Source organism: Hyla sarda, chromosome 6, assembly GCF_029499605.1.
Source record: "Hyla sarda isolate aHylSar1 chromosome 6, aHylSar1.hap1, whole genome shotgun sequence".
Lineage (NCBI taxonomy): Eukaryota > Metazoa > Chordata > Amphibia > Anura > Hylidae > Hyla > Hyla sarda.
Window position 1 is genome coordinate 117752865 of NC_079194.1, and position 27518 is coordinate 117780382.

General features: G+C 44.8%; 1 protein-coding gene across 1 annotated transcript in view; it reads right to left on the reverse strand.

Moving 5' to 3' along the window:
• PRKAR2A (protein kinase cAMP-dependent type II regulatory subunit alpha) overlaps positions 1–20495 on the reverse strand; it is a 91774-nt gene extending 71279 nt beyond the window's left edge. Inside the window, exon 1 of the mRNA XM_056524813.1 lies at positions 19895–20495. Within this exon, the coding sequence (XP_056380788.1) occupies positions 19895–20171 (277 nt within the window). The 5' untranslated portion in view covers positions 20172–20495. The remainder of the gene's footprint in view (positions 1–19894) is intronic.
• Between the last annotated feature and the right edge of the window lie 7023 nt (positions 20496–27518).

Sequence of the window (27518 nt, forward strand, 5' to 3'; positions counted from 1 at the left end):
TGATTAAGCTGGAACAAAGAGGATGCAGCAGCCAGACAGGACCATCTCCTGGATGGTAAAAGATAATTTTCCATGAAGTATATTAGACAGGTTAAAGTGTCTATTTTAACTGATCTGTTAAAACATCCAAATATGTAATTTTTGCCAACTTCTAAAAAGTATGGGAGGCTTAAAAGGAGTACTCCCACGCCTTCCTTAAGACTTGCATTGAGGGGGCAGGGTGTGATGTCACGAGGGGGCGGACTGTGACGTCACAAGCCCCCGGCGCCGGCTCTAAGTGTTCCGAACATTTTGTTCCAAATGCTGAAAAGCGGAGTACCCCTTTAATTCCCCAAAAAATGTGTATGTATAGAGCCGTACATGAATTAAAAAAGTTGACAAATTTATCATTTTCTCTCCCAACCTAAAAAAATAAATGTTTCTATATATTGCCAGATTTACTTGCCCTTCTGTCCCCCTTGTGTCTTGTGCTGTGATATAATGAGTTTCCTTGAAATGCAATGATCAGGTCTGTGGCCTCTGTTATTCCACAAACAAAGCAATTACATTTTAGGACTACCCAGCTGATTTGCACTGAACATCTAGGACAAGTTCACACGAATATTTTCTGTCTAGATTTTGCAGGAAAATCCATTGCTTATTATGGACCAGCATAGTGGATAAGATTAACATATCACATCCACACAGGAAAAAAACGGTTCTGTAAGGTTCCCATTGACTCCCAATTTACGTACAGAACCGTATGTGCGTACGGTTCCATCCAGTTTTCACCATACGTTTTTGACTTTGCACAGTTTTTTTTCTTGGAATTTCAATCAAACAAGTGAAACTTTATTCAAAATGGAGTGAAAAGTTAAAAACGTATACGTTTTTTCTTAAAAAGCGGATGCAACCGGACATTTTTCAAACCGTATAAATTTTTTAACTGTATAAGGGTTGAAATTCGTACACACGTTTTGATACAGTTTAGGAAGGTTTTGAGGAATCCGTTTTTCATCAAAAAAAACTGATACGGGAACTGTATTGCAAAAACGTGGTGTGAATGCACCCTTAGCTGGTCTCAGTTTCCTTCCAGCCTTATATGTATAGTATTTATCTTATGTTAAAGCTTATGGTACTTTTTCTACATGCCATATCCTGTGGTGATCATCCAGAGAGATATTTTCATTGTATCTGCCTTTGTCCCGTATTCCATGTATTGCTGTATTCCTTACTAGCTCCATTTTTCTGTTTTTGTCACCTATGTGCCCATATTTTAATGTTCTCTATTTTTTTTAAAGTATGTCTTTTTTATATCGGTTCAATAAATACTGTGATTTTACACAACTGGTTCTTTTTGGTCGTGAGCATTGGTTAAGTGGACCAATTTTGGTTACTTGATTGTGGCCATTATTTTGTTGGTGGTATAATATATTAAAGTAAATAACGTTTATTAATAAAATAAAAAAGGGGGCTACCAAAAAACTGCATGTGAATGTGGCACATAGATGGCTAAACAGCAGTATTTTGTATCCAATCCAGACCACAATCCTGGCCTAACCATCCACAGCAGAAAATCTACTAAATCGAACATATACTGAGCCATAGAGTCAAAAGATCCTAAACAAAGATACAGTTTAACAACTAAAAGACTCAAATACAAGGCTGGAGACAAGTCTTTCAGCACAATTCGATCCCTTTTCCTTATGTTAAATAATCTATACTAATATAACCCATTAAATCAATAGACTCCATTTCTATCCCACAACAGGAGCACTTCAGGTGTCTCCCTTGTACAAGGCTTGCCCTGCTGTTTCTCCTACACATTCTCCCTATAGCTGCTGAATGAATTCTGAAACATGCAAAAACACTCGCTGTAATCTCCAATCCAATTTTTAGCTCCTATGATTTTACTGCACCAGGGAGCCCAGCAGCCAGTGGGCCACGAAATCCACTTCCCTTGCCTAACTTTTGGGAAGTTTACTATTAAAGTCCATAAAAAGCTTATGTCTGGACACTAGTAAAACTCAAAATCCTTAAAGGGGAACTCCGGTGGAAACAAGTGGAAAACAAATGTTTTCAAATCAACTGGTGCCAGAAAGCTAAACAGATTTGTAAATGACTTCTATTTCCAAATCTGAAGCCTTCCAGTACTTATCAGCCGCTGTATACTACTGAGAAATTTGTGAAGTTGTTTCCACTCTCACCACAGTGCTCTCTGCTGGCACCTGTTTGTCAGGAACTGTCCAGATTAGAAGCAAATCCCCACAAAAAACCTTTCCTGCTCTGGACAGTTCCTGACACGTACAGAGGTGTCAGTAGAGAGCACTGTGGTCAGACTGGAAATAGCTTAACAAATTTCTCAAGTATATTTGTAGTATACAGCAGCTGATAAGTACTAGAAGGGTTAAGATTTTTTTGAATAGAAGTAATTTACAAATCTGTTAGCAAAGGAGAAAGTGGAGCCAGCACTATGTAAAACCATTCCTTTATTGAAATCCAGGTTAAAAGACCATAGACAAGCAGAGGAAAAAATGAGCACTAGGACAAAAGTGCATATGTGCAAGGTTGGAGCACCATGACTCCACCATGCCATGACTAAGGGCCAAATGGCCTGAAAAGTGTCGGCATCCAGAGGTGCTCCAACCTTGCACATATGCACTTTTGTCCTAGTGCTCATTTTTTCCTCTGCTTGTCTATGGTCTTTTAACCTGGATTTCAATAAAGGAATGGTTTTACATAGTGCTGGCTCCACCTTCTCCTTTGCCAACTCCTTCGAACTTTGAGGCTGTCCGTGAACGTGTGGAACAGGTGAGCTGAATCCCCTTTTATCTCCATTTAATTTACAAATCTGTTTAACTTTATGGCACCAGTTCATATGAAAATTGTTTTTCCCCTTTAACCCCTTAACGATCACGGACATAAATGTACGTGCTGGTTTGGCGGTACTTTGCGCAGCAGGACGTACATTTACGTCCAGTATATGACCATGAGCATCGGAGCGGTGCTACCGTCATACACGGCAGGTTCCGGGGACCCGACGGTGATGGCAGACATCCACAATCGCGCGGATGTCCGCCATTAACCCCTCAGATGCCGTGATCAGTACAGATCACAGCATCTGCGGCAATGCGCATGTGAAAATAGATGACGATCGCCCACAGCGCTGCCGCGGCGATCCGATCATCTGTAATGGCGGACAGAGGTCCCCTCACCTGCCTCCGTCCATCTCCTGCTCTGCTCTGAGATCAACCAGACCAGAGGAGTAGATAGCCGATAATAGTGATCAGTGCTATGTCCTATGCATAGCACTGAACAGTATTAGCAATCAAATGATTGCTATAGATAGTCCCCTATGAGGACATAAAGTGTTAAAAAAAAAAAAAGTTAAAAATCCCCTCCCCCAATAACAAATGAAAATTGTCAGTTTTTCCCTTTTACCCCCAAAAAGCGTAATTTTTTTTAATAAACATATTTGGTATCGCCGTGTGCGTAAATGTCCGAACTCTAAAAATATAATGTTAATGATCCCGTATGGTGAACGTAGTAAACGTAAAAAATAAAAAAGTCCAAAAATGCAGCTTGTCACATTTTATTCCCAAAAAATTTATTTAAAAAAAATAGATATAAAAGTTTTATATAACCAAATGTGGTATCGATAAAAAGTACAGATGACGGCGCAAAAATGAGCCCTCATACCGCCCTATATACGAAAAAATTTTAAAGTTATAGCTGGTCAAAATAGGGCGATTTTAGACTACAGATTACTTTTTTAAGCAGTACAAAAATATAAAAGTATCTAGCCATGGGTATCATTTTAAATTGTACTAACCCACAGAATAAAGAACACGTCATTTTTACCGTAAATTGTACAGCGTGAAAACGAAACCCTCCAAAATGTGCAAAATTGTGGTTTTCATTAAAATTTCCTCCCTAAAAAAATATTTGAGTTCACCGTACATTTAATGGTAAAATGAGGGGTTTCATTACAAAGTACAATTGGTCACGCAAAAAACAAGCTCTTATATGGGTCAGTAGATGAAAATATAAGTTATGGATTTTAGGAGAGGAGGAAAAAACGAAAAAACGCATAAATAAAATTGGCCTGGTCCTTAAGGTGAAAATGGGCTTGGTCCTTAAAGGGGTTCTCCGGTGCTTACACATCTTATCCCCTATCCAAAGGATAGGGGATAAGATGCCTGATCGCGGGAGTCCCGTCGCTGGGGTCCCCCGGGATCATGCACGCGGCACCCCGTTCGTAATCAGTCCCCGGAGAGTGTTCGCTCCGGGACTGATTGCAGACGACCACCAGGCCGGCGGCGTGTGACGTCACGCCTCCGCCCCCGTGTGACATCACGCTCCGCCCCTCAATGCAAGCCTACGGGAGGGGGCGTGATAGCTGTCACGCCCCCTCCCGTAGGCTTGCATTGAGGGGCGGGGCGTGACGTCACACGCCGCCTGCCTGGTGGTCGCCTGTAATCAGTCCCGGAGCGAACACGCTCCGGGGACTGATTACAAACGGACAACCCATTTAAAGGTGATCGGCCACCTTTATTACAGTTTTTCATAAGTCACAGCTGATTATGAAGATGTTACTTACACACAGACTGTAAGGCTTCCCTGCAGCCTCATTCTTTTACATTACCCAGCTCTGCTCCTGCTCGATATTCGGATCCTGCATGCAGCCGGACAGCTTATCCACACATGGCTGCCTATAGAAGAGCTCGTGACGATACACGTCATTATGCCGCACTGCTATGGAGGAGGCAGTGTGACATGTATTGTAACATGCTCCTTTATGCATGCATGCAGGGAACCGAAGACCAAGCAGGAGTAGCCAGGTGATGCAAGAAAATAGGCTGCAGGGAAGCTTCTGTGTGTAAGCAACATCTATATTATCCCTGCAGCGGTAAAAAAAAAAAAGAAAAAAAAAAGTGGCCAATAACTTTAAGGCTTATGGAGCTGTAGGCAAATAGCCTCCCCAGCAGGATACAGTTCCTAAAGCTTCATACTGCTGAGTTGTACATCCTTCATATGTCACAATATTACATTTCCCCTTAAAACAAATACGGTACATCTTGGTAATACAGCATTCAATGAATCATATCGCAGATATGAATCCAGCAGAGCAAAAATGTCAGTGGAGGCACAACATGGTACAGCTTAACCCCACTGACTGCTAAGGATGCTGTGTGAAGAGCATGTGTTGAGCCGTAATACATACAGTCATGGCCATAAATGTTGGATCCCCTGAAATTTTTCATGAAAATTAAGTGTTTCTCACAGGATTGCAGTAACACATCTTTTGCTATACACATGTTTATTCCCCTTGTGTGTATTGGAACTAAATCAAAAAAGGGAGGGGGAAAAAAAAAAAAGCTAAATTTGCCATAAAGTCACACCAACAACCAAAAATAGACTGGACAAAATTATTGGCACCCTTTCAAAATTGTGGAAAAATAAGATTGTTTCAAGCATGTGATGCTCCTTTAAACTCACCTGGGGCCCATGTGAACGCAGGATAGTCCGGATGGTGGATAAGCAGCCCCAAACAAGTTCCAAAGATATACAAGCTGTCCTGCAGGCTCAGGGAGCATCAGTGTCAACACAAACTATCCGTCCACATTTAAATTAAATTAAATTAAATTAAACGCTATGGCAGGAGACCCATTAGGACCCCACTGCTGACAGCAAGACTACATTTTGCCAAAATGAACTTGAGTAAGCCAAAATCCTTCTGGGAAAATGTCTTGTGGACAGATGAGACCAAGATAGAGCTTTTTGGTAAAGCACATCATTCTACTGTTTAGCGAAAACGGAATGAGGCCTACAAAAGAAAAGAACACCGTACCTACAGTGAAATATGGTGGAGGTTCAATGACATTTTGGGGTTATTTTGCTGCCTCTGGGTGCCTTGAATGTGTGCAAAGCATCATGAAATCTGAGGATTACCAATGGTTTTTGGGTCGCGCTGTACAGCCCAGTATCAGAAAGCTGGATTTGCATCCGAGATCTTGGATCTTCCAGCAAGACAATGACCCCAAACATACGTCAAAAAGCACCCAGAAATGGATAGCAACAAAGCGCTGGAGAGTTCTGAAGTGGCCAGCAATGAGTCCAGACCTAAATCCCATTGAACATCTATGGAGAGATCTTAAAATTGCTGTTGGGAAAAGAGAGACCTGGAGCAGTTTGGAAAGGAAGAGTGGTCCAACATTCCGGCTGAGAGGTGTAAGAAGCTTATTGATGGTTATAGGAAGCCACAGATTTCAGTAATTTTTTTCAAAGGTAAGGGTGCCAATAATTTTGTCCAGCCCATTTTTGGAGTTTGGTGTCACATTATGTCCAATTTGCTTTCTTACCTCCCTTTTTTGGTTTAGTTCCAATACACACAAAGGGAATAAACATGTGTATAGCAAAACATGTGTTAATCCTTTTCTGTGAGACATACTTCCTTTTCTTGAAGTACATGATGTCTTAGTAAGATATCACAACAAAGTAACATAAGGGTTTAACCCCTAGAGGACCGGGGGGTTTTCCGTTTTTGCATTTTCGTTTTTTGCTCCTTGCCTTTAAAAAATCATAACCCTTTCAAATTTGTACCTAAAAATCCATATGATGGCTTATTTTTTGCGCCACCAATTCTACTTTGTAATGACGACAGTCATTTTGCCCAAAAATCTACGGTGAAGTGGGAAAAAAAATCATTGTGCGACAAAATTGAAAAAAAAACGCTGTTTTGTAACTTTTGGGGGCTTCCGTTTCTACGTAGTACATTTTTCGGTAAAAATGACACCTGATATTTATTCTGTAGGTCCATACGATTAAATTGATACCCTGCATAACTACATGCAGGAAAATTAATACGTTTAAAATTGTCATCTTCTGACCCCTATAACTTTTTTATTTTTCCGTGTATGGGGCGGTATGAGGGCTCATTTTTTGCGCCGTGATCTGAAGTTTTTAACGGTACCATTTTTGCATTGATAGGACTTATTGATCTTTTTATTCATTTTTAAATGATATAAAAAGTGACCAAAAATGCACTATTTTGGACTTTGGAATTTATTTGCGCGCACGCCATTGACCGAGCGGTTTAATTAATGATATATTTTTATAATTTGGACATTTCCGCACGCGGTGATACCATATATGTTTATTTTTATTTTTATTTACACTGGTTTTTTTTTTATTGGAAAAGGGGGGTGATTACAAACTTTTAATAGGGGAGGAGTTAAATGATCTTTATTCATTTTTTTTTTCTCCACTTTTTTTTGCAGTGTTATAGGTCCCATAGGGACCTATAACACTGCACACACGGATCTTCTATGTTGATCACTGGTTTCTCATAAGAAACCAGTGATCAACGATTCTGCCGCATGACTGCTCATGCCTGGATCTCAGGCACTGAGCAGTCATTCGGCGATCGGACAGCGAGGAGGCAGGAAGGGGCCCACCCGCTGTCCTGTCAGCTGTTCGGGATGCCGCGATTAGCAGCGGCTATCCTGAACAGCCCGACTGAGCTAGCCGGGAACTTTCACTTTCACTTTTAGCCGCGCGGCTCAGCTCTGAGCGCGCGGCTAAAGGGTTAATAGCGTGCGGCGTTGCGCGCTATTAGAGGCGGGTCCCGGCTTCACTATGACGTCGGGCCCGCCGTGATATGACGCGGGGTTACTGTGTAACCCCGCGTTATATCAGAAGAGCAGGACCAAGGACGTACCGGTACGTCCTTGGTCCTTAAGGGGTTAAATGGGCACTGTCTGATTCATCAACATTTTATATGTTGTACATCTTGGCAAAACATTAACCTAAGAAAAAAACAAAACTTCATAATGAAAATGTTATTTCTTTTTATAGAAATCATGGCTTTGTCCAAGCTGAAGCACAGGCATGAACAAAGTCCAGTAAGTGAGGGTAGGCTAGCACTCCTCTGTGCTTTCTCCTATGCGATACTACTCCTCTGTTCTCTCTCCTGTCCTATCAGACAGGAGAGAGCACAGAGGAGTGCTAAAATTCCCTCACTTACTGGATTTTGTCCATGCCTGTGTTTCAGCTTGGACAAAGCCATGATTTCTATAAAAAAATTTAAATTTTCTTATGAAGTATATTAGAAAGGTTAAATGTTTTGCCAAGAGTCACAACTAGAAATGAACGAACTTACAGTAAATTCGATTCGTCACGAACTTCTCGGCTCGGCAGTTGATGTCTTTTCCTGCATAAATTAGTTCAGCTTTCAGGTGCTCCGGTGGGCTGGAAAAGGTGGATACAGTCCTAGGAGACTCTTTACTAGGACTGTATCCACCTTTTCCAGCCCACCGGGGGAGCACCTGAAGGCTGAACTAATTTACGCAGGATAAGTCATCAACTGCCGAGCCGAGACGTTCGTGACGAATCGAATGTACTGTAAGTTCGCTCATCTCTAGTCACAACATATAAAAAGTTTATGTATCTGATAGTGCCAATTTAAGGATCTAGACCAACAGATGTGCCCATACATTTTATATATTTTGGTGGTTCCTGCCAACAGTGGGCTGATCCACTTTCTTTGTAGTGACTTGCCTGCCACGTGCAGTAACAAAGTTACAAGGAGGGTTATTGATTCTTTAGATGTAGATGCCCAGTGGTATATGGAAACTTTTTGTAGGCAATGCCTCATGGGAAGAGGCACGCAGTGCAGTGTACTGGTTGTCTAGAGAGATGCCTTAGATTTAGCTCAGGGGGTCAAACCTCTCTAACCAACAGTACCCTGCTCTGTAAGGACAATGGACTCTAGTTTGGCTAGTTTAACAGCGTTTTCGTTCTTCTGGATGAGTACTGGTTTGCTAGAATTTATAAACAATGAAATTTCCAAACTCCCAGGGTTCCCAGAGAAATGGGATACAAGTTAATGCATGTGAGGTTTATAGTTTCGTACACCAAACTCTGGTTTGTTTACATTGGCCTGATTGATAAAGTGTCAATATGCCTACAATGCACAAGTTCAACAACATAAGACCTATACTGGACTACTGACGTCAAACTACACCCAAAAGGAATGCGTTAAGAGTTTCACCAGTCACTTACAGGGAAGGGAAAGAATAAGAACAGCTGTGCAAATGACCCATACCATAAACAAGCACCCAACATCAAGGACCACAATTTACTCCTCTCCTTCATAACTACTCAAGCTGTGTATACAGTCCAAAAAAAAGTGGGTCCTAATTAGCCCTATTTATTCAGGGGATAAAAGTTTGAATTGAACACAAATGTTTGCTTCTGGACACCAAGCTACAGAGATGGGGTGCAGCACTGAGACTAAAGGACATCTAGTCTCAAGTCAGTAATTTTTCCCAAACACTATTCTTTACATTGTAGATTGTACACAGGAGTCAAGGCAGAAAGAACAGAACAGGAATCTTGCTTACAAGCCAGACACAAAGCATCGTAGCTTCATAAGGGTGCGTTCACACGGAGTAAATGAAGAGTAATTCACGCTGAAAAATTTACGGGCGGAAAAAAGATTATTTTTTTCGGGCCGTAAATTTTTCAGCGTGAATTACTCTTCATTTACTCCGTGTGAACGCACCCTTATAAAGCTCTGATGCCTTGTAAGCAAGATTCCTGTTCTGTTCTGTCATGGGGGAGAAAGAAGTGAAGGGTTTTTCAGCCATTTCCTGCGCGAAAACGATGTCAGGCGGAATTTTTTTTTACCATTGACTTCAATTTATTTCTGCTAGCGGATTAAGCTTGAAGAATGAACATTTTCTTTCTTCAAGCGGAACGGAATTCAGCGTCGGAATTCTGCTAGCAGAATTTCCGCAGTGTGAGCAGCAGAAATAACATTAAAGTCAATGGGCAGAGGAGATGTGCATTAATTTGTAGCGGAGAATTCAAGAGGAATTACTCGAGTAAATTTCTCTTGAATTACTCCGTGTGAACGCACCCTAAAACATGAACCCATCTGAGGCTGGGTTCACACCACATTTTTGCAATACAGTTCCCGTATCAGGTTTTTGATTTAAAAAAAATAAAAAAAAATGTATTCCTCAAAACCTGACTCAACTGTATCAAAACGTGTGTACAAATGTTACACTGTGTACGGTTAAATGATGTACGGTTGCATCCATTTAAGAAAAAAATGTATACGTTTTTAACTTTTCATTCCATTATGAATAAAGTTTCACTTGTTTCATTGAAGTTACAAGAAAAAAAAACTGTGCAAAGTTAAAAACCGTATGGAACCGTACGCACATACGGTTCTGTATGGTTCCCATTGACTCCCATGTTAAATACGGTTTTTCACTCGGACCAAAAATCGTGGCAGGCTGTGGTTTTGGGTATGGTAAAAAAAAAAAAAAAAAAAACTGACAAAACCGTACAAGATGCAAAACGGACACCACCAGATGCATCTTTTGGCATATGGTTTTCAATGGAGAGTCAATGCATACGGTTTTCAGTACGGTTCCATTCGGTTTACAAATTGCAATACAGTTCCCTTATACTTTTTCAAAAACGTGGTGTGAACCCAGCCTGATTCTAAGTCTTCCAGTGTTTACACAATGTACAGAAGAGACCTAAATATTTATAAGTAAAGCCTGTCCTTCCCCCAACAGAAATACACAAGGTAATTGTTGATACCGATAACGTCCAAAATCATGATTATCGGCCGATAATATCGGCCAAACCGATAATCGGTCAATCCCTAATTAGCGCCCATGATTACCGTATATACTCGAGTATAAGCCGACCCAAATATAAGCCGAGGCCCCTAATTTCACCCCAAAATCCCAGGAAATGTTATTGACTCGAGTATAAGCCTAGGGTGGGAAATACATCATCCCCCCTGTCATCATCATCATCACCGCCTGTCATCATCGTCATCCCCTCGTCGTCATCACACACCCCCCCTTCATCATCCCTGTCATTATCCCAACCCCCCCTTCATCATCCCCTTGTCATAATCCCCCCCCCTTCATCATCCCCTTGTCATAATCCCCCCCCCTTCATCATCCCCTTGTCATAATCCCCCCCCCCTTCATCATCCCCTTGTCATAATCCCCCCCCCCTTCATCATCCCCTTGTCATAATCCCCCCCCCCTTCATCATCCCCTTGTCATAATCCCCCCCCCTTCATCATCCCCTTGTCATAATCCCCCCCCCCTTCATCATCCCCTTGTCATAATCCCCCCCCCCTTCATCATCCCCTTGTCATAATCCCCCCCCCCTTCATCATCCCCTTGTCATAATCCCCCCCCCCCTTCATCATCCCCTTGTCATAATCCCCCCCCCCCCCTTCATCATCCCCTTGTCATAATCCCCCCCCTCCATCATCCCCTTGTCATAATCCCCCCCCCTTCATCATCCCCTTGTCATAATCCCCCCCCCTTCATCATCCCCTTGTCATAATCCCCCCCCCTTCATCATCCCCTTGTCATAATCCCCCCCCCCCTTCATCATCCCCTTGTCATAATCCCCCCCCCCCTTCATCATCCCCTTGTCATAATCCCCCCCCCCCCTTCATCATCCCCTTGTCATAATCCCCCCCTCCTTCATCATCCCCTTGTCATAATCCCCCCCTCCTTCATCATCCCCTTGTCATAATCCCCCCCCCTTCATCATCCCCTTGTCATAATCCCCCCCCCCCCCCCATCATCACATGTCATCATCATCACCGCTTGTCAATGTCTGATACAGTGGTCTTCAACCTGCGGACCTCCAGATGTTTCAAAACTACAACTCCCAACATGCCCGGACAGCCATCGGCTGTCCGAGCTTGCTGGGAGTTGTAGTTTTGAAACCTCTGGAGGTCCGCAGGTTGAAGACCACTGCGGCCTTCGACATCATCCAGCCCCCTCACACCCCCTTTAGTTCTGTACTCACCTCCGCTCGGCGCTGGTCCGGTGCTGCAGGACTGTCCGGTGGGGAGGTCGTCCGGTGGGATAGTGGTTCCGGGCTGCCATCTTCACCGGGGGGCCTCTTCTCCGCGCAGGAATAGAGGCGTTGCCTTGACGATGACGCAGAGGGACGTTGGTAATGAACGTACCTCTGCGTCTTCGTCAAGGCAACGTGACTAATCTGGGGCGCGAAGAGGCCCCCCCAGTGAATATGGCAGCCCGGAACCACTATCCCACCAGATGACCTCCCCACCGGACAGTCCTGCAGCACCGGACCAGCGCCGAGCGGAGGTAAGTACAGAACTAAAGGGGGTAAGAGGGGGCTGGATGATGTCGAAGGCCGCAGTGGTCTTCAACCTGTGGACCTCCAGAGATTTCAAAACTACAACTCCCAGCAAGCCCGGACAGCCGATGGCTGCCCGGGCTTGCTGGGAGTTGTAGTTTTGAAACCTCTGGAGGTCCGCAGGTTGAAGACCAATGAGGGCGGAGAGTTCACTGCTATTGAGAGATGTCCCCTATTGGGAAAAAAGGCTCAAAAATCTTTCTAAATGACCAAATACTGTTCTGTACTCACTCCAGAGGGGATTACCTATAAAAAAAGATAAAAAGCAATATTACAGTAGAATCTCCCAGTGCTATTTAACCCCTTAAGGACCGAGGGTTTTTCCATTTTTGCATTTTCGTTTTTTCCTCCTTGCCTTTAAAAAATCATAACTCTTTCAATTTTGCACCTAAAAATCCATATAATGGCTAATTTTTTTGCGCCACCAATTCTACTTTGTATTGACGTCAGTCATTTTGCCCAAAAATCTACGGCGAAATGGAAAAAAAAAATCATTGTGAGACAATTGAAAAAAAAAACGCTGTTTTGAAACTTTTGGGGGCTTCAGTTTCTACGCAATATAAATTTTTTGGTAAAAAATTACACCTTATCTTTATTCTGTAGGTCCATACGATTAAAATGATACCCTACTTATATAGGTTTGATTTTGTCGTACTTCTGGAAAAAATCATGCAGGAAAATTAATACGTTTAAAATTGTCATCTTCTGACCCCTATAACTTTTTTATTTTTCCACGTATGGGGCAGCATGAGGGCTCATTTTTTGCGCCGTGATCTGAAGTTTTTAGTGGTAACATTATTGCATTGATAGGACTTATTGATTGCTTTTTATTAATTTTTTCATGATATAAAAAAAGTGACCAAAAATGCACTATTTTGGACTTTGGAATTTTTTTGCGCGTACGCCATTGACCGTGCGGTTTAATTAATGATATAATTCTATAATTCGGACATTTCCGCACGCCGCGATACACTATGTTTATTTTTATTTACACTTTTTTTAATGGGAAAAGGGGGGTTGATTCAAACTTTTAATAGGGAAGGGGTTAAATGATCTTTATTCACTTTTTTTTCCCCTTTTTTTTTTGCAGTGTTATAGCCCCCATAGGGACCTATAACCCTGCACACACTGATCTTTTACATTGATCACTGGTTTCTCATAGGAAACCAGTGATTGATGATTCTGCCGCTTGACTGCTCATGCCTGGATCTCTGGCACTGAGTAGTCATTCGGCGATCGGACAGCGAGGAGGCAGGTAGGGATCCTCCAGCTGTCCTGTAAACTGTTCGGGATGCCGCGATTTCGCCGCGGCTATCCCGAACAGATCCCTGAGCTAATCGGCATGCTTTAGCTTTCACTTTAGACGCGGCGTTCAACTTTGAACGCCGCGTCTAAAGGGTTAATAGCACGCGGCACCGCGATCAATGCCACGCGCTATAGATCGGAAGCGGACACATGACGTACCGGTACGTCATGTGTCCTTAAGGAGTTAATCTCCCCTTATACCTCCCCCGTAACATTTTATCCCCCCTTCTTACCCTGTGCCACCTTATTCCCCTGTGCATTGTGCCAAATTATCCCCCTGTGCCACATCTTCCCTTTTATTACCCTGAAATGGCACAGGAAGATAAAGGGGGAATGAAATGGCACATTGGGTGTTAAAGAGGGGTTAAGAATTTGCACAGAGGGTAATACAGGGGGAATACAATAGCAAAGGGGGGGGGGAGGAATCATCATGCCCCCTCCCATAGACTTGCATTGAGGGGGCGGGACATCACGATACTCTGTCCCCTGCACCGCCCGTCATCAGCCACAGCGATCCTCACTCGTTGCAGCTGAAAAACGGGGGTGCAGCAGGAGAGATCATGGGGGGGGGGGGGTCGCCAATGGTGCGATCCCCGCGATTTAACATCTTGTCCCCTATCCTTTTGACGGGGGATAAGATGTTTAGCGCCGGAGTACCCCTTTAAGGCCCTGTAAGGGCTTAAGAGTCACATTCTGCTTCATCTACAGGAATTACGAAGAAGGAAAATAATATAATTACCGATTACCATATGCCACTACGCTGCCAAGCCCTTCAATTATTAACATGCCAGAAGAGTCACATCAGGCTGGGAGACTGAGGTTACATATCACAATGAGCGATGAGCAAAGGGCAGGAGGACCACAAAGAATATCACCCCCTCATAGTGACCTTTCACGATATAAAAAAAGGGACTGCCTGAATAGCAATATAAGGGAATATTAGTGAACTGCTATTATCCAATCTTTCTCTGGGAAAAAAACAATACTGCTACATAGCGCTGACTAGGAGATTAGAATGGCAAAATCCGAAGCCTGCTCCTACAGTCTTAGAGATGTTTTCAATAAGTGATAGAGTATCGCTAGGTTAAGCCATCACTTTATAAATCAGCAGGAATCCAACAAGGTCCGAATCAGAGAACGAAAAGGGTCACAGCACTGATTCTTTGCTGTAGCCCGCTCACTATTTTCCCCTGCACTGCAGGGTTTCCAAAGCTGCGTGCCTCAACATATACTCTTGTTTAGCTATACTATGGCAATATCAAGAAACAGAAAAAAAATTTTTAATAATAATTAAACTTATGTTATTTTTACTGGATGCCTCAGGAAGCCAAAATGACACTTTTTTGACTCTGCCCTGGTGAATGAGGGCCTATGGATACTCTGAACATAGGTACTGGAAGCTTTGCGCGCACATAGCAAACAGTAAACTTAAACAGTAAATTGAGCCTAACTGACAGCACCCAGCAAAAACGTAAAGTTTATGGGCACAGTTGACTGCTGTGGGTCTAGATCCTAAAACCCTCATAGATCAACTAGTAATACCAAGGAAAGTTGGGGCTTGCCACATGTTTCCTGTTTGAGCATTGTAGTATTACACATGACTGTGCCAAGCCGCATGCTATTCTGGCTGGTAGTGAGGTCTTCTCATCGCCAGTCATGAGACAACCACTTTGGGTAATCTCTTGTTCCTTTGGGAAACAAGCAGTTCTAGAGATGTAATCCAGCTTCACCCCAAGGCCGCACAACTGCTACATGACTCCAGAGAAAAGGGCATATAAAAGAAGATTAGGACGTTGTAAAAATGCAGTAAATGCAAAACCTTCCCTAATAGATTGAATACACAGCTAACTCAGCAGACAAAATAATAACATGGTCACTTCTCAGATGTCACTATGCATTCAGCATTTCATCTGTATGGCAAAAACTATAACAGCAAAAAGCTTTCCTATGCCCAGTTTTTATTTAGTGCAAAAGCAGTAATGTCAAGCAATTGATTCCCAACAATGCTGATTTCATTTTGACAGTGCCATAGGAAGCCCCTGTAATTGGATGGAAGTAGTCCAGTGATTTTATCATGACTTAAATGTCACTGAAAGTTGCCCTACAAGTATCAAGCGCCAGCATATCAACTACAGGAATGATGCAAATGCAAACAACCTATCTCCAGATCCCCCAGCTTCATGAATTACAATGTAAAACACGTACAGTATTCTTTATGTAGAACCAGTACAGTTTATATTATATGATATACATTGTGGGACAGCAACATTCCATGAGTCCATTCTTGATATAGAATCTGCTGATACAAAATGATCACGAGTTAAAGCAGTGTCAATGTTATAATCCATTCACACACAACACATTACATTTGTATCTACAGCCAAATACTTCAGATAGTTGATGGCTTGTTTGGTGGACAACTCTTTCTTTTGACTTGCCTCATACACATGCATGGTCAGCATGACAGATCATGCATGTCTTATCAATGAAGAGAGGAAGCTTCTGCCAAATACTTATGTTAAAATGTGTCTGTCCAATCCCTCTCAACATCTACTGTCAAGAAGGCTCCCATACACAGATCATGTACTGAAGAGACAAAAAGAACAGAGGAGCGCGATCCTAGTGTATTATCAAAAACATTAAAAGCAGAGTTTTCAACACATATGTGCTCACCAGAGTTGGTTATGCTCAGAGCATAACATCTACAACAGCGCATCAATAGTGGGTCAGCAGCCCTGGAGAACCTGATCATCCAAGGAGGTCGGCAGGCAGTAGTAAAATAGACAATTAAAAAGGAAGAAATTTTCTCCAAAACCAGGCGCTTCTCCCAATAAAAAGTTATCTTTATTCCGTCAGGAAAGACATAAAAAGGTGGTATAAAAAGCACTTTCAACGCATTTCTAGCTCGGACTGAGCTCTTTATCGAGACATGCATGCACATCTTGATAAAGAGCTCAGTCCGAGCTAGAAACGCGTTGAAAGTACTTTTTATACCAACTTTTTATTTCTTTCCTGACAGAATAAAGATAACTTTTTATTGGGAGAAGCGCCTGGCTTTGGAGAAAATTTCTTCCTTTTTAATTGTCTATTTTATTCCCATACACAGATAATCAGCATTAGCAGCTGACAGAGGTTATTCAGGGAGAGAAAAACAGAGCTAAATAAAAAACACATCACCACCTCTGTCCTCAGGCTGTGTGTGGTATTGCAGATAGGTAGTATCCAAGTTGTAGTATCACACACAACCTGAGGAACTTCGCTCTGTTTTTCTACTTTTCATAACCCATTTAACATATACAGACATTCTATGGTTTTCACATCGTCGCTTATTGAAAACTATCACTGACAGGATGACAGTCATTGATGACATACAGAAGAGGATTATTATATCATACAGTATGGGAACCTGCAGCCTATAATGGTGTCAGACTTCAACTACCTGGCACAGTCCCAGTCTGATGTCAACAATACACGCAATAATTTCACCAAAACCAGATGAGCATTTACCAATGAAACAGGTAATGCAGCACAAGTACTCCACAATGTACAGAACAGACGGTCATTGGTCAGACATAGGGGGGAGATTTATTAGTGTGTGTGCAGCCACTTCATGGCTTTTTTTCTTAGCTGTGTTTTTGGCTTATGTGTACCAAAGTTACCAATTTATAACACTGCATACTTTGATAAATTTAGCACAAATGAAAAATCACCTCAGAACTTGCTGTAGGCGGTCATTTTTCTAAGGCAAGGCATAGGTGGTACGAATTTGCATTTTTTGTTCTTTATGTTTGCATCTTTTCAAAAAGACACAGTTAATAAATGTTATCCACTGCATTTGTCAAGAACGAAGCACTGCCTTTCACTGTCACTTTTGCCAAAGTTGTCTATTTTGAAATTGCACAAATTTCAGCCAATAAAATATCAGGAAGGCAACAATTAATCTCATTGTGTTGACTGATAACCTGAGTGGTGCAAGCACCAAAACAATGGTGTATTCCATTGTACAGGCACTAAGCAAATTCTCTGTGGGAAAAATAGTCACAGCTGAAATTACAAAAAAAAACTGACCGTTTTTGAAAAATAAAAAAAAGCACCAATACAAATAAACCCACCAATGACACACCATACTCACTGCATGGCAATTTTGGGGGCCCAAAAAAAAAAAAATAATAATAATAATAATAAAACCATCCAGATGTTAGCTATCAGTAAATGGAAAATTACATAACACTATTTCCAATTTTTTTTTTTTTTTTTACCTTTAGGGGTGTTTTTAGACTCTTTAAAAATCACAGCATGCTCTAGGTATGGCGTTTTGGTTTTTTTTCTTGTTCAAGAAATTTTTTTCCTCCCATAGACTTCTATTAGGCCGCATGGAATTCTTCATGAAAATTCTGCATGAATTTATAACCAATAGACATTAATGGGATTCTGCTGTCCCATTCACACAGCAGAATTTCCATAGCAGGAATTCTATTGAAGTAAATTGGCAATAAATTCATGCAGAATTCAGTGCAGAAATTATGCTGTGTGAACCCGGCCTATACAGTGACCCCTCGACCTACGATGGCCCTGACATACAATAATTTCAACATGCGACTGCCTCTCAGAGGCCATCGCATGTTGAAGGCAGCATCAACATACGATGCTTTTGTATGTTGGGGCCATCGCATAAACGGCTATCCGGCAGCGCAGACTGCTTCAACTGCCACCAGATAGCCCTTTACGGTGCCCCGTGTGGTCCGCTGACGATCACTTACCTGTCCTCGGGGCTCCGGCGCATCCTCTTTGGGATCCCCTGCATCGTCGGCGCTCTCCTTCGACGTCATCACGTCGCTGCGCACGCCGTCCCGTCATCCAATAGGAGCGGCGTGCGTAGCAACATGATGGTGGCGACGGAGAGCGAGGATGCTGGGGAAGCAGAGGTCTTGCTGGAGCGGCGGGGACGCGGCGACAGCGATGGAAGGCGACATCCCGGGCAGCGGTGACGGTCCGGAGCGGCGGGGACAGATGAGTACAATTTCCTCTAACAGTGGTCTACAACCTGCAGACCTCCAGATGTTGCAAAACTACAACACCCAGCATGCCCGGACAGCCAACGGCTGTCCGGGCATGCTGGGTGTTGTAGTTTTGCAACATCTGGAGGTCCGCAGTTTGTAGACAACTGTCCTATACTTTACATTGCACAGATCCCTCAACATGCGATGGTTTCAACAAACGATGGTCCGTTTGGAACGGATTACCATCGTATGTTGAGGGACCACTGTATGTGGTTAAAAAATAAAAGAAAAAATGCCATAAGTGCATGTATGGTGTTTTTTTCCCCCCCAATTCTTCAATAGAAACCCTTAATCACATGACAAAAGAATCACATGACTGGTAATGTGAAAAACCTAGAGGCTAAAATGCTGGGGGGTGGAAACTTCTAATACACACTATTTTATAAAATAAATCCCACAAAAACTGCATGACGAAAAGAAAATTGGATGGAGCTGGGGGCCCTAATTCTTGAGAGCGATGTGGGTACTGATCAACCAGACATATGACACCTCCTGTAGATGCCACAAATGTCAGATGAGAACAACATCTTCTATACATCTGCTAACAAAACAGACAATAGAGTCACCCCCCCCCCCCTTATACAATGAGCATATTTGACAATGCTTTTTTGCTTAAAAAGGTCCCCCATGATACACATCATAAGGGCCCTATTACTGTCATCATCAATGCTTAGTGGTAATTTGTGGGATAAATCAGGAAGGAAGCGACCAGTTACCCTGCAGCGCCACCACAGAAAAAGACTGAGCATTACACTGTTCCTATTAAAAGCAATAAGGATTTTATGTAGAATGCTGCCAGAATAGGTCCTCCAGAGAAAGAAGCCCCCCTTGTAACTTCTCTCCAAGAACACCCTGAATAGGAAACATTCCTTTGTAAAGCAGACAATCCCTTTAAGGTTGACAGTCGTATGTAAGCAAATACTAATAGATGTTGGGGTTCCCAGTAACACATTAGGATCAGTACAGCCCCCCCAATGCTGTGACAACCTGGCATGAGGTAGATCAGATTGTGATCCTGGTCAAAAGTCTTAAAGGGGAATGCAAGCTCTTTCAGTTTCTGACATGGTGCAGATTAAAGGGGGTGGTACAATGAAGGGGGCAGAGGATGTTAGGGCTGGTGCCCCTTTAAAGGGTATACATATCTTCAATCCTGACCTGTCATAACCTATGAGAGCTGCATTTCCCTTTAAGAATATAGTAATAAGAGGCATGCTGGGAAGCTACAGGTTAAGATATGACAGCTCTGAGTGACAGCTGTGAGGTTCTGCAGCAGCTTAGGGGCCTAGGTTCCTCTATCTAGGGGTTGAGAGGTGTTCCAGACCGTGGCCTCTTACGTTCAAAGTCAGAGTCATCGTCCTCCTCGTCGTCCTCCTCCTCCTCCTCTTCGTCCCCGTTGGACTCGGTCTGCATGGGCTCCCCGTCAAAGTTGACCCCGCGGCAACGAGGCCGTTGATCTGCGGCAGCCCCGGCGCCATCCTGCAGCCGCTTCTCCTGGAGCCGGGTGAAGTAGTGTACGGCGAAATCGACCAGATCGTGCGGTCTCTGGCGTAGAACCTCCACCGTATAACCCTGCAGCAACTCCGTCAGGCCGGGCGGGATCTCGATGCTCATCGTCCCCCGGGGGGCTGCTCCGTCGCCGGCACACCGTATAGACACACACCGTCACCTCACCGAACCAGAGGAGCCGTCACCTCACCGGACCAGAGGAGCCGTCCCCTCCCTTCAGTACAGAACCCCCCTCCCTCCCCCCTGTCACACACGCACAGCGGCCGCTGGGGGGGGCTGAGGCGGCAGCGGCTGTTAGCTTCACCTCACACACACACACAACCTAATAGGACCGGCAAGCGCAACGCGCACTGATCCTGCCAAACAGAAGGAGGGGAGGTGGAAAGAGTCCGGGTGTGCGCACAACGGGAGGGCGGGAAAAAGGGGCTGGCCTATTGGCGGAGAGGGCGGGACGCATCACTGACGTCACAAACATTTCTTCCGCTTGGACTTTTTTTTTTATTTTTATTTATTTTTTTTACTTAGAGCTTCGAGAAGAGGCGTGTCGCTAAGGGGCGTGGCGGTATTATATATTTGCATGAAAATACCCGCCTACTCACGCAAACCCAATCCAATGAGACCTTTGCGGTGTAACCACGCCCCTTTGACGTCAGAACGAGCTTGTGGCCTTGAAGGATGTGTGTGTGGTCAGTGGTGGTTTATGTTTGAAGGCTCGCGGAGGTTGGCAGAGCCAGGCAGTGAGCTGGCAGGGGGAGGATGGGTGACTGAGGACTACAACTCGCAGCATGCCTTGCTGTACATTTGAACCCTCATTTTCACAAAGGAGAGTAATGGGTTACTGCACGTGACAACATGCTCCAATATGGTATTATTGCTAGAAAACTAAATATGAAAGTATGGTTACCTCCCAACCATAGAACAGTGGTCTTCAAACAGGCCCTAAAGCTGTCCGGGCATGCTGGGAGTTGTAATTTTGCAACAGCTGGAGGACCGCAGTTTGGAGACCACTGCTCTAGAACATAGGGCAGTGTTTCCCAACCAGTGTGCCTCCAGCTGTTGCAAAACTATAACTCCCAGCATACCCGGACAGCCAAAGGCTGTCCGGGTATGCTGGGAGTTATAGTTTTGCAACAGCTGGAGGCACACTGGTTGGGAAACACTAACATAGGGCAAGGGCATTGTAATGCGCTGGTATCGGCAATACAGTGGTCCCTCAACTTACAATGGCCTCAACATACTATAGTTTCAACATACAATGTTTTTTTCTGGACCATTGTAACTTGAAACCAGACTCAACATACAATCCTACGGACAGTCCAGATCTGTGAAACGTGTCAATGGCTGGAGGAACTGACCAATCAGAATGGGTATTCACTGGTAAAACCCCTGTAGTACTGAAGTGCATGCACTTACTGGTGTCTGGTAGCGCCTCCTACAGTACAGGGAGGTATTACATGTTCTGTACTCTTTACCTGTACCAGGGGTAGCTGCTGCTTTGGACAGCAGGTCAGGCCGGCTTCATTACTTTTTTAGGACCCTGAAGAAGCTCCTGTCCTCTACATAGACAGTGATTACAGATCCCAGCAGCTTTTTCTTTCATATGTAAGGATTTGCTTTATCTATATTAGTTAGCTACTTATTTTTCTTTAATCCTCACTTTTTCCTATTTTTGGATGACATTTTAGTGGCTTCAGAACCAATTATCAGGTTTCCATAGAGTTATGGTCTCAACATACAATGGTTTCAACATACAATGGTCGTCCTGGAACCAATTAATATTGTAACTTGAGGGACCACTGTACCGGTCAGTGGTGCCCTATATAGATGATTCTAGAGCCGTATTTCCGAAACTCTTGCCCTCCAACTCAACATTGTAGTGTGATAAGAGCCGCACTGTTCTAGAGCCTAACTATTAAATGGTACCTATCACCATTAATAAATGTTAATATATCATAGAAAAGCCTATTTTAATTACTTTTCTAATATACTTCTTAGGCTAGGTTCACATTGCCGTTTGCATCCGACCCGTTTAGGGTCTGATCAGGTTTTTTTTTTGCCTTTTTTTTATTTTTTTGCCTTTTTTTTGCCTTTATTTTTTATTTTTTTTATAGACGAATGGACTCTGAAATGAGTCGGATGCAAACGGCTAATGCTGGGTGCTGACGGACCCTATTCACTTGCATGGGATCCATCAGTGATCTGGTAATTTTACAGGAGTTTAGTGGAGAAAAAAATAGTGCAAGCACTATTTTTTTTCTCCGCCAAACTTGATAGAACTGCCAACAGGAGATATCAGATGTCTTGCAGCAGCTGGAGGCACCCTGGTTGGGAAACACTGCTGTAGAGTCATGATGTCTTCAGTTCATAGTGCTCAATAGTGTGCTGAATATTTCAGCTCCTTTTGCCGCTGCTGGGCAGAGCTGACACACTGTAAAGTTCAGTGCACAGAGGTGATAGGTAGCAATTGCTTGGGGCCCTGAGCTGGCCCAGGGCCCCCGAGCAGAGCTGGTGTTTGCCTGTCCTCTTGCGCTATCCCATTCGGCAGGCAGCTCGGCCTGCTGGGCCAGCAGTACGAGAGCCTGCCTGGAGAGGGAGGCAGAGACTGAAGCCGCTGCCTCCGACTCCTTTTTGTGCCCCGCTTCGGCTCACCATCCGTCGGCCCCGGCCTCCTATGTGCCCGCGGCTCACCATGTCACATGACGTCACTCTGAGTCCTAGAATTCAGGGGCCGGCGTCCTGACGCCAGCCCTAGAGCGTGACGAGACAGTGGCCAGTGCGCGAACTGCCGACATTTCCGCGCGCCGTTAGTTGTGCAAGCAAGTGCAACTTCTCTGACAGTGAGTGAATGTGAAGGTTCTGCACTCAATTCCTAGGGGTACTAGTACTACTATCTACCTGCCTACTGGGTCTGGGGGGAGGGGGTTAATCTGAGGGTACTACCTTCCTACTGGGGGGGAGAGGGGGTTAATCTGGGCCCCCCCCCCAGTAGGCAGGTAGTACCCCCAGATTAACCCCCTCTTCCCCCAGTAGGAAGGTAGTACCCCCAGATTAACCCCCTCTTCTTGGGGTACTGCCTACTGGGGGGGAGGGGGTTAATCTGGGCCCCCCCCCCCCCCAGTAGGCAGGTAGTACCCCCAGATTAACCCCCTCTTCCCCCAGTAGGAAGGTAGTACCCCCAGATTAACCCCCTCTTCTTGGGGTACTGCCTACTGGGGGGGAGGGGGTTAATCTGGGGGTACTACATGCCTACTGGGGGAGGGGGTTAATCTGGGGGTACTACCTGCCTACTGGGGGAGGGGGTTAATCTGCCCCCCCCAGTAGGCAGGTAGTACCCCCAGATTAACTTCCTCTTCCCCCCAGTAGGAAGGTAGTACCCCCAGATTAACCCCCTCTTCTTGGGGTACTGCCTACAGGGGGGAGGGTGTTAATCTGGGGGTACTACCTGCCTACTGGGCGGAGGGGGTTAATCTGGGGTACTACCTGCCTACTGGGGGAAGCGGGTTCATCTGGGGGTGCTTCATGCCTACTGGGGGAGAGGGGTTAATCTGGGGGCACTACCTGCCTACCAGGGGGGTGGGGTAGGGCTGAGCGGTATACAGGTTCATACCGAATACCGACATTTTTGTGCTGCACGATATGAGTTTTAACCCATACCACAATACCGGTTGGGCCCCTCCCCTTCGGGAATGAATGAATGAGCCCAGCGCTTCGCTGTCCCCACATCGGGGAACTAATCACAAGTCACCTGCGAGCGCTGTTCTGCCCCCCAATTAATTATCAGCCCAGCGCTGTCCCCATCGGGGTAAATACTGATATGTCACCCGCATGCGCTGCCCTCCTCATCCTCATGTTTGTTGCGGCCGCCGGCGCTGACACTCTATACCAGTGGTCTTCAACCTGCCGACCTCCAGATGTTGCAAAACTACAACTCTCAGCATGCTGGGAGTTGTAGTTTTGCAACATCTGGAGGTTGGCAGGTTGAAGACCACTGCTCTATATTGTGTGGTATCCCTATGCCCGGGCTGCAAAAAAATAAACAAAATAAACTTTAACTCACCTCCCGTTGGTCCGGTACCGGCCTCATCTGCTTCCTAGTGAATGGAACGTCCGACAGCCGTCAGCCTATCACTGGCCACAGCGATGTTCCACCTTGGCTGCTGATTAGCTGAGCCGCCCACTGTCATGTAAGAAGCCGCCCAGAGCTTTTTACATGACAGTGGACTATCAGCGGCCGAGGCGGAACATCGCTGCGGCCGGTGATAGGCTGATGGTTGTCCGACGTTCCCGTTCCTAGCGTAAGGCCGACGTCGGAACATGCGTGAGTTTATTTTGTTTACCTTGTGTCTGCGCCGGCAACAAACAGCACGAGGAGGGCAGCGGGTGACATGTGAGTATTTACCCCAAAGGGGGCAGCGCTGGGCTGATAATTAATTTTTGTTGGGGGGGGGGGGGCAGAATAGCGCAGCGCCGGGCTGATAATTAATTTTTGTTGGGGGGGGGGGGGGGGGAAGAAATACCGTTATATACCGTTATATACGTGGAACCGCCGAAAGTTACAAAAATACCGTGATACGCAGATTTGGTCATACCGCCCAGCCCTAGGGTGGGGTCTAATATGGGGCTACTACCTGCCTACTGGGGGTTAATCTGGGGGTACTAACTGCCTACTGGGGGGAGGGGGTCAAACTGGGGGTACTACCTACCTACTGGGGATCTAATTTGGGGGTACTACCTGTCTACTGGGACGGGGGGGTGTTAACATGGGGGAGAATGTCGCATGGGGGAAGATGAGACAGGGTAGGGATGGGAAGGGGAGAATGTGACATGGGGGGGATAGAAATGAAATGGGGAGAATGTGATTGGGGGGGATAGAAATGAAACGAAGGAGAAGCCGCAAATGAGCGCCAGACACTTCCGACGTTTCGGAGGCCACACCTCCTTTCTCAAGTCCTCTGATGTCCATAGCCTTGGGTCTGGTACAGGCGCTTGCTGGCTAATGGGGATCCAGGACACTTGTTCTGGATCTCCAGGCGAGCGAGTGCCGCTTTCTCCCGTATGGGCACACCCGCTGCCTGTCAGTGTGAGCCGCACATGTGTGAGATCTTTGCATGTACAGACTACCTGAGTATGTACAGCTTTTGGAGGGAGATAGTGTGGTTGCAACAATCTTACTCCTATCACTGTCAGACATTAGCCCTGATTTACTAAGAATGGAGTGTTGGTTTCTTTCCCTACAAATTTTTTTCCACAGTATTTACTAAGGTTTCCCTACATTTTGCACTTTTCTCTACACTTTGCTTCTTTTTACACATGCTCTGATCTGTAGGGTTTTTCTCAGCTCAAATCCACCACATTTTCTGTGGAAACCTTAGTAAATATGTAGGGTTTTTGTGAAAATGTCGGGAACACGCCCCTTTTCACTGCGGACGTGCCCCTTTTTTGGGGTTTTCTAAGTAAAATTGAGAGTTAGTCAGTTTTTTTTTCCAAATATGGTGCAAATTCAGGTGCACATTCTGGCGCAGACAGAATTTCTGGCCGAATGCGCTAGAATCTGGCGCACAACCCGACAAAACATGTCAGGTTTGCAATAGTAAATGAGGGCCATTGTGTACATGCTAAGATCTGAGGGTGATAGGAGTGATTGCTGAAAGACTGTGTGTGTTTGGGTGTGAATGAAGGGGGTGGTTAGGGTTGTGGCTTTTCTTTGAGACCTTTCAATGCCCCTGGATGCAGGTCAAATTTCTTGGACCCCCTCCAGCTTGCATGTGGCCACCAGTACAGGTTAAAAAGCCAAAAACAACTGAGCTGGCTGTTTCACACAGTTTGCATATTTCCTGTTGACTTCAGTGGGAGTTGCGTATTTAGTGTAAGCTGTTAGCATGAGGTGCTGCTTAGTAATGTCAATTGGAATTGCACAGACTTCATACATCCTAGGGTCATGTGGGGAGATTTATCAAAACCTGTGTAGAGGAAGAGTGGTGCAGTTGCCCATAGCAACCAAAGACCAATATTATTAATAATACCAGTATACAGTGACCAATATTACCAATAATACCCCTATACAAGGGACACATAAAACTGCCACACGATGACCACTAAAATTGCGCCACATAGTGACTGAATAATACTGCTATACTGTTATTAAATAAAATCCACTTCATGCAGACCAGTAATCCCCACATACAGTGACCATATAGAGGTAGGTTCATGCACTCCACAGGCGCTGCAGACTACATAAGTGATTACAGTGCAGTTAAATCAAGTGACTTTCAGGTGACATCTTCCCTGATCAGAGTTTTTCGCTTTTACTTTTCTTCTCCTTCTGGCCTGGGCATCATGAAGACTTTTCCTAGCCATGGCTTGTCTCCACAGAATCTTCCAGACAAATATTTTAGGCTCTTCGCTCCAACACAATCCTCATTTCTATACAATCCCCCCATCTCTATTACACTGCCCCCATATAGTAGTTGTGTTCCACACACAGTCTGCATATAGTTGTAAGGCCCTACACAGTGTCCCCATATAGTAGTAAGGCTCCGCACACTGTCCCTTTATAGTATTAGGCCAACACACTGCCCTCCTATAGTAGTTAGGTGCCCCACAAAGTCTCCATTTAGTAGTAAGGCCCCCCACATTGCCCCTATATAGTAGGTATGTCTCCCATTCTATCCCCATATAGTATTAGGCCCCTCACCCCCTCCCCCCCAGGCCCCTTTATAGTAGTTTGGCTCCCCTCTTTGTTCCTCATTTAGTAGTTAGGCTCCCCCTCTCTGCCCCTATAAAGTAGTTAGGCTCCCCCTTTATGGCCCCATATAGTAGTAAGGTCCCCCCCCCCTTTGCCCCATATAGTCTTATGGCTACACTTCTGTTCCCCTATATAGTAGGCCCCCCTCTGTGCTCCAATATGGTAATTAGCCTACCCTACCCCCATACAGTAGTAAGGCCACCCTCTGTACCCTCAAATAGTAGTTAGGCCACCCGTTTGTACTCCCCATATAGTAGTTAGGCCCCCCTCTGTGCTCCCAAATAGTAATTATCCTCCCCCCACTCCATATAGTAGTTAGTCTCCAATATGGTAATTAGCCTCCCCCACATTTAGCAGTTAGGCCCCCCCTCTCTGCCCCCATATAGTAGTAAGGCTCCCCCCTCTGTGCCCCTATATAGTAATTGAGTCCCCCTCTGTACCCTTATATAGTAGTTAGCCTTCTTTCTCCCTTATAGCAGTTAGACCCCCCCCCTCTGAGTCTCCATAAAGTGGTTAGGCTTCCTCTCAGTACCCCCATGTAATAGTTACCTTCTCCCCCGTTCTGTCAACAAAAGTGGTAACTGTGTATATCACAATGATAAGAATGAATCAGTGTAGGGACAGGGTCCTAAGGCAGGGTCCTTATTAGGATGAGTGCCCCAGTTACATGCCACCAGGGCTCAAGTCCTGCAGGAACGCATAGGAAC